The sequence below is a fragment of the Centruroides sculpturatus genome, unplaced genomic scaffold (genome assembly GCF_000671375.1).
Source record: "Centruroides sculpturatus isolate CEXI.00-Female unplaced genomic scaffold, Cexi_2.0 scaffold833, whole genome shotgun sequence".
Classification (NCBI taxonomy): Eukaryota; Metazoa; Arthropoda; class Arachnida; order Scorpiones; family Buthidae; genus Centruroides; species Centruroides sculpturatus.
This window is the reverse complement of record NW_019385052.1, coordinates 231,400-244,540: the sequence shown is the minus strand read 5'-3', so window position 1 is coordinate 244,540 and position 13,141 is coordinate 231,400. Positions and strand designations below refer to the sequence as shown.

Sequence of the window (13,141 nt, the reverse complement as noted above, 5' to 3'; positions counted from 1 at the left end):
AGTTCAGGGACGAATCTGTTCGAGACGACTAAACTAGGAAGGAAAAAAAGACTCCACAAAAACTAACTTCTACAGTATCAGAACAAAAACAGAAGTTAACAGCTGTAACGCAGAATGGGCCGCTTCTTTTGACGTCTTTGATTTTCGGTTTTTAATCAATTTTCGCGTGTAACTCTTTTTTTAAAAAATGGCTGAGATCAAAGAGATGTTTGTGAAAACTGAGGTGATACCAGGCACGAATTTGTTCAGTTGCTTTACGCGTTTATACAGAACAGAGGCTTAATTGCCGATTTTCCAACCCCCCTTTCGACGTCTGCCGTTGCCACCTTCAAGTCAATGACCGCTGTTCGACTAGACGCTGTCTGTCTTCAGCGGTTTCGTAAGCATTAAGGTGGAACCCCATTTTCACCTCTGACTAGGGAACACTACAATGATGTAGAGAAAAAAGTGGCACATTAATATAAAAATTATCCTATTTAGCACTTCTATTAAAAATCCTTTCGGGATTAACATTAAAACATTTTTTTTTTTTAAAGTTCACTTACCTGATCGAGTCCGTCTTCCGCATTCCTATCAAAAGAAGACATTCTTCACACGACTACACGTTCTCTAGTGGGATAATTTAAGATTTATTATAAATGCGATTTATTAGACTACTCAAGGACACCCTCCCGCTATTAAGGATACTCTTTTACTTTGTAAACTTTCACACACACGAGCCTACTCTTGACTGGTTCCTCCTCAACCTTTGATCTTATTTTTTCGGTCTGGACAACGTCCGATGACATTTTTATGTGCTCGGGAATTGCCTCTACTGTGGTTTGTTTTATCAACACCTGACTGCGTCCATTTATGGAGTTTTCGTGTTGTGATTTCCCGCAGATGCTCCTTCTCCCCCTTTCCTGGCTCGTCTACCCCCCTTCGGAGTCTTCCTTCTCTATCGCGCATCGTATAAATGATTCATACGCTTCATTACCACGAACTTCTCTACATTGCAGCTTCCTGCAGCTTTCATTATGAACTACTCAAGGTCCCTAAACAAAAATTAATGAAGATGAATCGATGAATTTTTAAATAAATAGACAATTTATTCTGTAACGAGACGGGTAATTGGATTTTTCGACCGTTTCAAAACTCAGAAATGAAACTTTTTAATACACCCCGCTTAAGTAAGACGAAGAAAAAAAAAATTATTTAATATTTTAAATGCAATTTTACGAGGATCATAAACAGATTATGACCGCTGACATAGATACAAGTAATGAAATGGTGCCACTCGCTTTCATCAGGTGGATCTTCGTCNACTTAATGCTGAAGTCGGAAATTGATAAAAAGGAAATTGAAACTGGCGCCATATTTTTAAAAAATAATTAAAAATTATTTTATGTTCAGATTATCTTCGATTCTTTCAGCATTAACGATGCTATGTGATTTTCTGTTGATAGAAGCTTGACCGTAACGATGACGGAAATGCAGTCAAGTGGGTGTGCAACTCAATTTTCCTTGATAACTTACAGCTCTGGCACACGTTATTCTTTGTTTTCTGGTTCTGCAAACCTTGAAGATCGATTTAAAAAATATAATATATATATATATATATTATACAAGTTATAATTATTATTTCGTTAAGCTGAGAGGTGGAGAAAAAATAAAATAATGCTTACTTTGCTGTTTTTCTGAAAGATGTGGGCAGAAAACTTTCTTTTTAAGGTAACCATGTAAACAAAAATTAACGTAACTCAAGCCAAAATTAAGACAATAAAGTTACACAAACACAATATATATATAAGTAAGGTCGTAGTTACATCAATAAAATTCACAACTCGACTTTAGTATTCTATACAAATACCGCTTTTGATAAAAGTAGGCGAGTCGTAAAGGCTACTTTACCATTACTTAGATTGAACGAGTCGTTTTAGAATTCTAAAATGGCTCCTTTGTTGAAATGAAACCGATATTTGAAGTTATGGAACTCCTATTAAGTTCGAGTGAATATATGAGATAAATGATAATAAATCTTGAATTTATACTTAAATAAACACTAAATCGGGTTAAATTATGCATTAAAAAATCTCTTAAAATAGCTGAATTAATACTGTTTTTACTCGAAAATAGTGAAGATAATACTAAAATTCACTAATAGATCCTAGTGTTCTACAAACATAGTTTTATTTTTAATGGCGTGTAAGTGGTTTTTCCGAAAGAAAATAGTACTTATTAGTTATTTAATTCAGAATTAGTACTGTTTTCTGTTGAAAACAATACTTAATACCTAATTAACAACTTTAATTTAGTACTTTTTACATCATTCATCAAGTTACCATCCGATACAAAACTTAGAAAAGGGGGTTTAATTTCGATTCGATTCGATTCGATTTAGAGGAGGAAAAAAAAGTTATAAAAAATATAAATCGCTATCGAAGAGTTTCGAGCATGTCCTCCACTTGTACATTTTTAAAATGCAAAACAAAATACATAAATACTCCTCTAACAAACTATCAAATTTCCTATATATTAGTCTCTTATATTAATGTCGTTAACCTGCATCGAAATNCAAAACTCAGAAATGAAACTTTTTAATACACCCCGCTTAAGTAAGACGAAGAAAAAAAAAATTATTTAATATTTTAAATGCAATTTTACGAGGATCATAAACAGATTATGACCGCTGACATAGATACAAGTAATGAAATGGTGCCACTCGCTTTCATCAGGTGGATCTTCGTCCAACTCTGGTTAATTAGAGTACGGGAAGAAACTAGGTCGTGATAATGTTCTCACTAAACTAAATTGACAACAAATTGAGACAAAAAAAAAGGTAGGGGGGAAAATCTGGCAGCAGGTTGTTCTTCTGAAGTTACACAACAGAATGTGGCATGCCCCAATATTGTTCTTAATATCGCCACACATCTGTGGTTTGTTACCTAATCCGTTACATTATGATTCACTGACCTTGTTGAACATCTGTGGTCAAATGTAGGAAAGAAAAAAAAAGTGTTCTAGTAATAGTTTGCAACTGATATCCCAGAAAGTACAGATTAGATGATTATCGCTAATAAGCAATTCTTCCACGAGGAGTATCAAGTTTAAGCCATAAACGAGGCGATACTGGTAGCTGTAAAATGGTTTCATCGCTCGTAAATTACATCTAAAAAGTGGGAATGTGTAAGCTGTAGAGGTGAATGAATTGGTTTAGTTGGAAAATTAATAATTCAAATTGAAATTCGTTGCCGTTTTAAGTCGTAAAATTATATATTAAAATGCTCAATCTCGTCGCTTCATCGGTGTCGCCTCTCTCTCCTTTTATCTCGGCGATAAAATTCCACAGCTCACATGGTTTATATAATTTGCATCGGGGACGATGGCTCATTCGTTAATCCAAATTTGCAAAGTTGGTTAAACATTCAGACATCCCGGATTTAGAAATGACGTCAAAAGTTTCTGGTACCAGTCTGTCGGATTTAAAAATAGTCTCGCACCTTGTTTCTCCAGATATCACGATATTGTGTATCCTGTTTAGAAAACAGCGACTAACGGAGTTGATCTTCCCTTTTTAATCGCCAGTTTCCTTTTAACCGCGGGTCACGACCCCACTTCCACGACTGCAGGTGTCAAATTGTTGGACTCTCGAGCTCCACGGGAGGGCCCGAGGGATGTGTATCAACAAACAAGCCGAAAGCATACGTTTTCTACTCACTGCATTCGTATGGCCTAGAGCAAGTAGCACGCTTTCCTCCAATTTTTATAACTATGTTCCTCATAGGGGAACAGGTGCTGAAGAATAAATATTTGCCGAGCTTTTTGCTTATGTTTCCAGTCGTAAATTATGTTTATTGTCCGAGTTAAGTTTGTTTATTCTTGCGTGTTTTCCGAATTCCACCGCTTGACGTGACTCACACCCGAAAGGTGGCCATTCTGACTTCTCTGACGTGTAACGAGACAGTAATTGATTCGCTAGCGATTCTCGTACGACCCCTAAAGGTAAAATGGAAAAAGAGAAAACAGCTTCTATTGTTATTTCTCATGATATCTATGACCTCGACACATTTTAAACACGGTTTGAGCTTGACCGTTTCTCTCCTCTAATGAGTTTTTCGGAGGAGGAAGCGGCATCGTTTAAGGTCGCAGCGATTGGCGATTGCTGCAGCGATAAGCGATCCAGGACGTCCTTGGCGGGGGGTTGTTGGAAATTAAAAATTTTCCGATCAGATTAGATAATGGCGTTGATCAAACGCCAATGTTTAGATGCGGGAGATGTGAACAACCTTAGCGGAAATAAAAATTCTTGGAACTTTTTAAGAGGTGTGCGATGATACGATTCGCCATTGCGACATGCCAAATTTGGATTCCTATCTCAATAATTGATATAAACACGTGATGATTCAAGTCGTTAGAGTGCCCGAATCGTTACGTGTCGCATGAATTTTGGGAGAAGGACATCTAAAAGTAGCGAGCAACAAACTCGCGGCGATTTCTTAAAGCGATAGAAAAGGGTTGAAACAGGATACGATCATTGCCCGAAGAGATGGCCCCCTCGCTTAATGAACGAAGATTAATGAAGATTCCATCAAACGACTGACAGTCGCCACTCAAGAACGACTTTTAAATACAAAGTAAATAGATTGGACAAGACTGGGGCGAAAGGTCGTGCGTCTCGAGGTTAGCGATAACCATACACCTCGGATCTTTGCTGCAGAAGGGCAAGGCGCATAAATCGGATTTGTTTACACACGTGGTCCACATCAAATTTGGCAGTTGGTTAAAAGGAGCTTATTAGCAGCGTCTATCGATTAGTACAAGATGCCAGCGTCAGTTCCTGGTTTAGATCGCTGGCAGTTCGGAGTCGGTTATGAACTATGTGTGCCAAGGTCTCGGGATAAATTCATTAACCTCTTCTATTCTGCTTGATCAGGAAATTTATGCTGTCCCGCTTCGTACCCGCAGCGCAGATCGGATAAGAACCTCTTTGTCTTCACTCGGTTTGAGAAGCACACTGTTGGCTTTGTCGTATATATTACGAGCCTTACATCAAGCTGAAAGCACTTTGTTTCTACAGTAGCTAAGATGAACTGAAAGATATATCTAGTTTTAGATGCGACAGAAAGTTATTCTACACTTTCTTCCTCTTTCCATAGCCTTTTTTTTTACGCTTTCTAGAGAGCGATATAGGCGTAGATCGAATTTTAATGGGTGATATCCATGCAATCGACCTTCAGGATGGTGCGAAAGGAAACTGCTTTAGCCTTTTGTCGAGGTTGTGCAGGCGCTATCAAGCGCTTCTACGCGTTGCTGCTGCAGTAACAAATCGGCCTCTTTGACTCATTCTCCCCAATTCCCGTTTACGACTTAGGAGGGGCGAACTTGCAGCAGATGATTTCGTAATGATCGCCGCTTCGTAAATTATTTTTGGAGATGAATAAAAGAGTTTAAAATATTTTTCTAGAAATGTTTTTTTCGTTCTTCTTGTTTTTTCAAAGTGCCAGATTATCATCTGTGTAACGTTAAAACGAATTGGAAAAATTGTTTTTCTAGTTTTGCAGATGTGACGAGACACGTGTGCTGTGTCAACACGACTTATTTCAAATCCGAAACCGGAATTGGTATATCGAAAGACATTTTTACGGTTGTGTAATTTCAAAATAGCGAATTCCAATCTTTCTTCGGAGTTGCGGCACCTTCTATGGGAGGTGCCATCATGACTTAGATGTATCGCCCATACTTTCATCACATCATAGATTATTTCTGATCACGTAGGGAGGTGCGGTCGACGTAAATGTCTTTCCGATGAACTTACACTTTGTTTCAAGGTAACTTTACGCCAGATAACTCTTATCTACCAAATGGATAAAAGACTGTGGGGGCTATCGACGATTTGTAGCGGCCATCTTCGCATATGGTTCTTAAGCCAAGGTCGAGTTTTAGCAGTTCCTTGACACTCGGGGTCGGAAGTCTACAGACGAAGAGGTCAAGTGTAATGCGTAACGTACTCGGGCAGGTGACAAGCCGTATTAACCTGGGCCTCATCGATTTTTTTCGACTACCCGAGAGGGGCCTCTGTGCGTGCGATACGTGAGCGCTCGGGGTTAATTATTCTGGGAATCTCGACCTTGAAACATGGCGAAACGTGACTGTGAAGAGTCGCTTTCTTAGAACATCCCAAATTTTCGTTTCCTGGCACACCTCGTCCACACTCTCTTCCACCCAGGCCTCGCTATCCTCGGGCATGCTGCCAGAGAGAGTAAAGCTATCCAAGCTAAACTTTCTCGAAACGCGAATAAAATCAGTGGTTGCGGGTATGTCAGATTATAGTGACGCTATGAATAGGTGGTGGAAAAACAAACTGGAACAAGGGCATATTGTCCAAAAAAAGGCCTTGGGATATTTTAAATCCTATTCTGTCAATGTCAGTACTGTATGTTTGCCTTCAGGTAATGCCCATTGAAAAGTGCTTCCTTAATGCCATCTAGTATCAAAAAGTATCATAAAAATACAAAGTATAAATATATTAACCAATCTGTATATCTGATCTGTTCACCCAACTCCCCATATTTTTTATCTGTATCGACACAGTTACGAATTATACACTAGATTATTTTATAAGAGTGCGCTCTGTTATCGACAGTATCTATATATCATTATAGACACTCCATCGCTCACATTTTATAAATTATAAAGCGGTGAAGTAACAGGCAACGAAACAGTCTCATCTATGTGCCAAATCCTGACTGCTTAACCTTCTACACACCGTATTTAGCGAGCTGCAAACCTAGTTAACTATTTATTACACACTAATTAAAACGATACTGGCACAAAATCGATAAACTTGTAATCATTTATCAAATAACAAATATCGTAAATTAATTTTGTATCCATTATTAAGCCATAAACTGCAACAAACATTATTGACAAACACAATCAATACGGCAATAAATTTCACTTTAAAGTTTGCCCATGATAATAAACAGTAAACATCATTAATTTCTTCATTTGTTTGTTTTTTTAAAAGCTGTTTTGATGATTTTCTTCCAAGTTAGTTGTTATTATTTTTTTCCTCTCTATTTTTATTGATGTAGAAGTAAAATTGAGTTAATTGTTAGTTAAATTTATATAGAGTTGATGCACCCCACGCTGTCTCCAGAAAAGTTTGAAATCGGGAAAGCGTTACACAGTTATTTAACGCTAAATTTATCAAAATCTTGGCATTCACACCAACTAGGTACGAGTATAGAAAGGAAAAAAAGTGTGGAAGAGTCCACATGATTTGTGTGACATACCGTTGAAACTGTCCTTGAGCTTGAAACCATCCTGCTAAATTCAGTCGTCCTTCGTTGTACACTCGATCTGCTTTGCTCCACCCAAACACTCGGGTCCAAGGGTCACTAGCTGTCTGTACATTTTCAACTGGCGAGCTAATTTAATGGACAGATTAGCGAATCATTTAGCAATATAGTTGTTTTACGAACACTAACGGGATTATAAACTCTCGCTGCAACCTTGGAATGTTTGAAGATGCCGCATTTTAGAAGGTTCCTCAAGCGGTAAAGCTTATCTATAAGGAATCATCTGGGTCTTTAGAAAGAGCTTCCATGTTTGTCATGACCTGTGGAGAAACTAGAGACATACTTAAGCCCTTTGTTCCCTGTTAGAATGTTTAAAAATTCCTTTCGTGACTCTTCTCCTATAACTTATTCAATAATGTAAGCGATTCAGCACTAGTACTCTTAGAAAGTGGAATATTTGGCAGGTTTTTTTTTCCTGGTTATAAAATTATGTTCGTTATAAAAGCATTTGTTCTCTTACTTCTTGTAAACGTCCAAAGAGAACAATCCTATTTAGAACCACTATTGGGAGGTATTTAGTGAAAGGTGACGAATACAATTTATAGAGACGTACAGAGTTTCCTCGAGCTGTCAACTGAGAGATGGCTTCTGAATAGAGCTAATTACAGAGGAAAACACGACATCCCTGGGGGTTATGCGATTCTCACAGCTTGCTACTTGTCATTAGTTGTATTCTTTAGTAGGTGACAGTTCTACTCACGTGATTCTATAGTGTCGCCGTTCTTGACACAAAAGCCATACTGTTAAATAGAGTTATAGTTGGTGATAAATATTAATAAGTTATGTTAAATTTAATTTTGGAAAGATGACACATTGACTCCTTAGGAAAAAATAAAAAAGTTCGATCGAAAGGAGACCTCCCATAATCGCTGATTGATCGCCTTAACCTTTCTCCGTTTTTTTTTTTCGTTATCGTTTCTGATGAATGACATATTATCAGAAAGCTTACTGATTGTTAATTAAAATAGGCTAGTTTGGAGTTAAACATGTTTAACATCAATAAACGCCTTACAAAATAAATTTTTTGGAGTAATTCTTGATAATTTTGCAGAGGCTGGAGATGGAACGAAACGATTTCAGAATAGCGCGAATAACTTATGAAAAAACTTGATTATAATTAAGTAGAAAGGGTGATTATCAAATTAGATTGGCAAATGAACAGGTATTAGTAGTAATTATCGTCTAGGTTTAGAGGACTACTTAGCCACGACGTCGATAAATCGTGATTAAGGGGTGGATAGATTGAAGCCGGATTTTCTGGGGTCAAGAGTGAGCCAAGGTTGTGTCGTACTGGGAAGTAAAGAGGAACAGTAGGTATACGTCCTTGACACAGAGTAACCAGAACGAAAGAAACGCAATAATCTAGTTGATCGAGTGAAAGTTTATCATAATCGGCGAAACTCGGTGCAGTGACCGAGAGTGACACACAAGCAACCTTGCCCCCGGCATAATACAATTGTCCATCTAGTAGACGCAATGCTTAATAGTTCATTGTTTTCCTTAAACGTTCATTCCTCTTGACCGCTCAAAACAAGTTCGAGTTTTTTCAGAATTTTCTTACATTACTACGAAGTCTATTGAGGGAAAATCTCTTCCATATCCAAACCTTGACACAGTTCAGAATTAACAGGTGGTTTTCGACCTTGGCCCGTGCTGTCTTTGTTCTATAAACAGCTTTTTTGGCATGTATCGAAGTAAAGATTAGCCCACTACATGTGATTGCCAGGACCAGCGATGAGTGGTTTTTGACCTGTGCATTGAAATCCTGAGAAAGGATCGTGTGGAGAGTTTAAAAGAGGCTATTTATGTTGAAGTGTTTAGTGTTTACATACTACATCTGTCATTAAGTGTAGAGACTATCATTCACTTCCTTATTAAATTCCTAAACTTGCTATAGTGCTTTACTTGTACTTTAACACTTTGCCTGCCAATAATATATTTTCTAAAATCAAAATTAAAGTATGGAAAAAAACATTGTTTATCTTCTAGAATATTTAAATTTAAAACTAAGGTTTAACCTGTACTGTAAAACTAACATAAATATTCATTTTGTAAAATTTTAAACAGTTTTTTTTTTCCCTTTTTAGAATCATTTGACTTCACAAAATTAAATAGGACAAGGCAGAATAGACGTTTTCATAGAAGAAGAAGATCTGTATCTGTGGAAAGGCATTTAGAAGTTATGGTGGTGGCAGATAGTAAAATGGCAAATTATCACAAAAGCAATCTTAGGCATTATATTTTGACGCTGATGTCTACGGTAGGTTAAACAGAGTACAAGAAACATACAGTTTAGTTTATATAAATGTTTGTCTTGTGTAATTAAATAACAAAGAATAAATACACAACTATATATTGTTTAAATTAACTTTATTATTATGGGAAAATTCAATGCAGAATTATCACACAGAAATATTTTAAATAACCTATACACTATCATCTGATAAGATTATACATCTCTAATTTGGTTAGATATAGGCTATTAACAATTGCAATACAACAAGAACATCCTAAATATTTAAAAATATAAATTTGATAAATTGTATGGTTATGCCACTCTTCATTACTGAATGACAGTAATAACTGAGTGGAATGTTTATAATAACTTAAGTGGAGTAGATCTGTTTAGAGATGTGAATATTTTTTTCCCAAGTTTAAATAAATACATTTTTTTAAGTCAAAAAGAATTCTAATTCCATTTCTGAAATTATTGTTTAAAACATTTTCTTAAAATAAAGTTGTCTTGCTTCTTGAATTTTTTTTTTTTTTTTTATTGCAAACAAGATGACACATGACACATGATTAGTTCAAGCAGAGAAAATCCTGACACGGTGTCATTTTGTTTAAGATCAATGATGTCTTGTCTCGGTGGACAAGCTGTATATCAATCACGAATAACATCTTATTTGTATGTTAGTATCGTCGCTCTTTAAATAAAATTTAATATCAGATTTAGTTATGTCTGTTAAATTTTTCTGAAATTTATGTGGTATTCAGAGGAAAGTAGATTAAATTTGTCAACACTTTCAGTAGTCAATTAATTTAATAGTTTGTTTCAAGTTACTTAAACTCATTATCCAATTTAATTTAAAGGTTGCTCTCATTTACAAGCATCCAAGTATAGGAAATGACATTAATATTGCTGTAGTCAAGCTACTGATCATGAATGAATCTCAGGTATGCATTTTATGATATTTTTAGTAAATTTATATGGTTGTAAAAGATTAAAATTTAATATTTAAACAACTTAAGCATTCTAAACTGGTTCAAGATAACTTAAAGTAATAATTTTATGTCATTTTTTCAGGACAGAGAGATTATTTATCCAAGTGCATCAAAAACCTTGCGTAATTTTTGCAACTGGCAGCAGCTATATAATGATTATAATGATTCCAGCCCACGTCATCATGACACTGCCGTTTTGCTCACCAGGTAATATAATAATATAAATCAATGATTGCTTCCTAGTAATCAATATTCATTAATGTTAAAGATTTGAGTTTTATTAAAAATTTAGAAATATTTATTTTGTTTTTCATATTTAAAGAGAAGACTTGTGCAGGCTACCAAAAACATGTGAAACTTTAGGTAAATATTGAAATCATTAACTTTGTTTTTAAAGATAAGATACAATTTATCTTTTATAAATAAAATATGTTACTAAATTCCATTATCGTGAATGACAGACTTTGTTACTGCTTAATTTTTTGTTTAAAAAAAATGATCACTGAAAGTATTGATGCACATTTAATATTATTTATTAAAAAACAATAAAAAAAACTGTAATATTAAGTTTAGAATTTCAAATGTCAAAATCTTTAGCTACAGATAATGAAGTTTATAAGATTTAATCATATTAAATTTCATTATCCTAGTTTTTACAGATTTTTAGATAAGGAAGGATAATAATGTTTCATCCATAATATAAATTAAATTTATTTATTTAATGATAATCCTTAAGGCAAGAAAATCTAGTAGTAATACAAGGTTAACGTCAACATTATTAAGACACAACTAAGGAAATAAATAATTTGTAGAGTTGTCTCGCTGAAAAATATGTGAAATAAAATATGCCAACTTTATTTATCTATATTTTCTAATTATTATTCAGGTCTAGCTCAGTCTGGAATGGTATGCGATCCCTCCAGCAGTTGCGCTATTGTTGAAGATAATGGACTGAGTGCAGCTTTCACCATTGCTCATGAATTGGGACATGTGTATGCTGGTTTTTTACTTGTAAATAAATTAATTTAATAGAATAATTACAGATTTATACTTAATGGCAAAAATATAACATATATGATTACAAACTTTTTGGTATTTTGTAATTAATCTCAAAGCATTTTATATTTAGGTTAAGTATTCCTCACGATGACGATCATAAATGTGCTCGGTTTAATGATGAAGGACAGAGATTGCATGTGATGGCAAGGATGTTAGATTACAATAGTCATCCGTGGAGTTGGTCAATGTGCAGCCGTCATTATATTACAGCTTATTTAGAGTATGGTTTTATTAGTTTTTGTTTTTGTTTATAAAATCTATAAATTGTTATTAATTAATATTTAAAAATTATTAAAATTATATAAAGTATATATGTAATATAATTTATGTAATTTCTTTTAGAATTTTTAAAATATAAATATACTAACTAATTGTTAACAAATACATATTTCACTATTTTTATCAACATTATAGATATTACATTTATTTATTAAAGAATTTTAAATTGAATAATAATAAAAATGTTAAATGTACAATCAACAAATCACTGCTTTACTGAAGAATTCAGCCACATCAATATAAATTATAAAATGCCAAGTACTTTCAAACCTCCTAGTTCATCACAAGAGATGCTAAATACCCTAATGAGGAACCAAAAGGCTTAAAAATACTTGGTAGTCTTGTTATTTTTACTTATATAAGTCAGTTTTCTAGTAAAGCAGTGTTTTTTATTGATTTTAAAACTTGGAGATAAGTTTAAGTGCAGACGATTTATAATAAAATTTTTATAACAAAAAATATTAATAAACTTTAAATTTTTATTTGTAAAATACAGTGCTGGATTTGGACAATGTATGCTAGATAAACCTACTATTGACAAGCTTCAATCTGAAGAACATGCCAATAATCAGCCAGGACAATCATATGATATGGATAATCAGTGTGAATTAGTATTTGGTAAAGGGTCAAAAATATGTCCTTATATGCCTGTCTGTAAACGTTTATGGTGTACAATGGAAGATGTTACTCAGGGTGGTTGTAGAACACAGCATATGCCTTGGGCTGATGGCACAATATGTGGTAAAGAGAAGGTATGTATCATTCTTGTAGCTTACCATCATTGAAAATTCATTAAAATTAACCAATAGGATTATTTAAAGTGGTGTCAACAAGGTGAATGTGTGCGAATGGAATCTTCTCAATATCCAGTAGATGGACAGTGGGGTAAATGGCACAACTTCGGACCGTGTTCTCGTACCTGTGGTGGTGGTGTAAAGCGTGCCGAGAGATTTTGTGATAACCCAGCGTAAGAAATTAAATAATATGTTTATAAATTTAATATTTGGATTCTTAATAAGTCAATTTTAATTTATATTTTTATTTGTAGACCTGCTCGAGGAGGTAAATACTGTATGGGAAAGCGTGTAAAATATAGATCTTGTCACACTCAGGTCAGTATAATGTTATTAACTTGCTACTGAAATGAATGGATTGTGTAAATGAAATTTAGGCTAAATCATACAATACTATTGAAGAATTATGCATATGTTGAAATAAAATCATCTGGAAATAATTAT

General features: G+C 34.5%; 1 protein-coding gene across 1 annotated transcript in view; it reads left to right on the top strand.

Moving 5' to 3' along the window:
• Positions 1-13,141, top strand: part of LOC111633973 (A disintegrin and metalloproteinase with thrombospondin motifs 9-like) — a 46,869-nt gene that overhangs the window by 8,756 nt on the left and 24,972 nt on the right. The window contains exons 4-12 of the mRNA XM_023378631.1: positions 9,428-9,600; positions 10,434-10,517; positions 10,648-10,772; positions 10,888-10,928; positions 11,452-11,557; positions 11,695-11,844; positions 12,400-12,655; positions 12,725-12,870; positions 12,952-13,015. Coding sequence (XP_023234399.1) covers positions 9,428-9,600; positions 10,434-10,517; positions 10,648-10,772; positions 10,888-10,928; positions 11,452-11,557; positions 11,695-11,844; positions 12,400-12,655; positions 12,725-12,870; positions 12,952-13,015 — 1,145 coding nt within the window. The remainder of the gene's footprint in view (positions 1-9,427; positions 9,601-10,433; positions 10,518-10,647; positions 10,773-10,887; positions 10,929-11,451; positions 11,558-11,694; positions 11,845-12,399; positions 12,656-12,724; positions 12,871-12,951; positions 13,016-13,141) is intronic.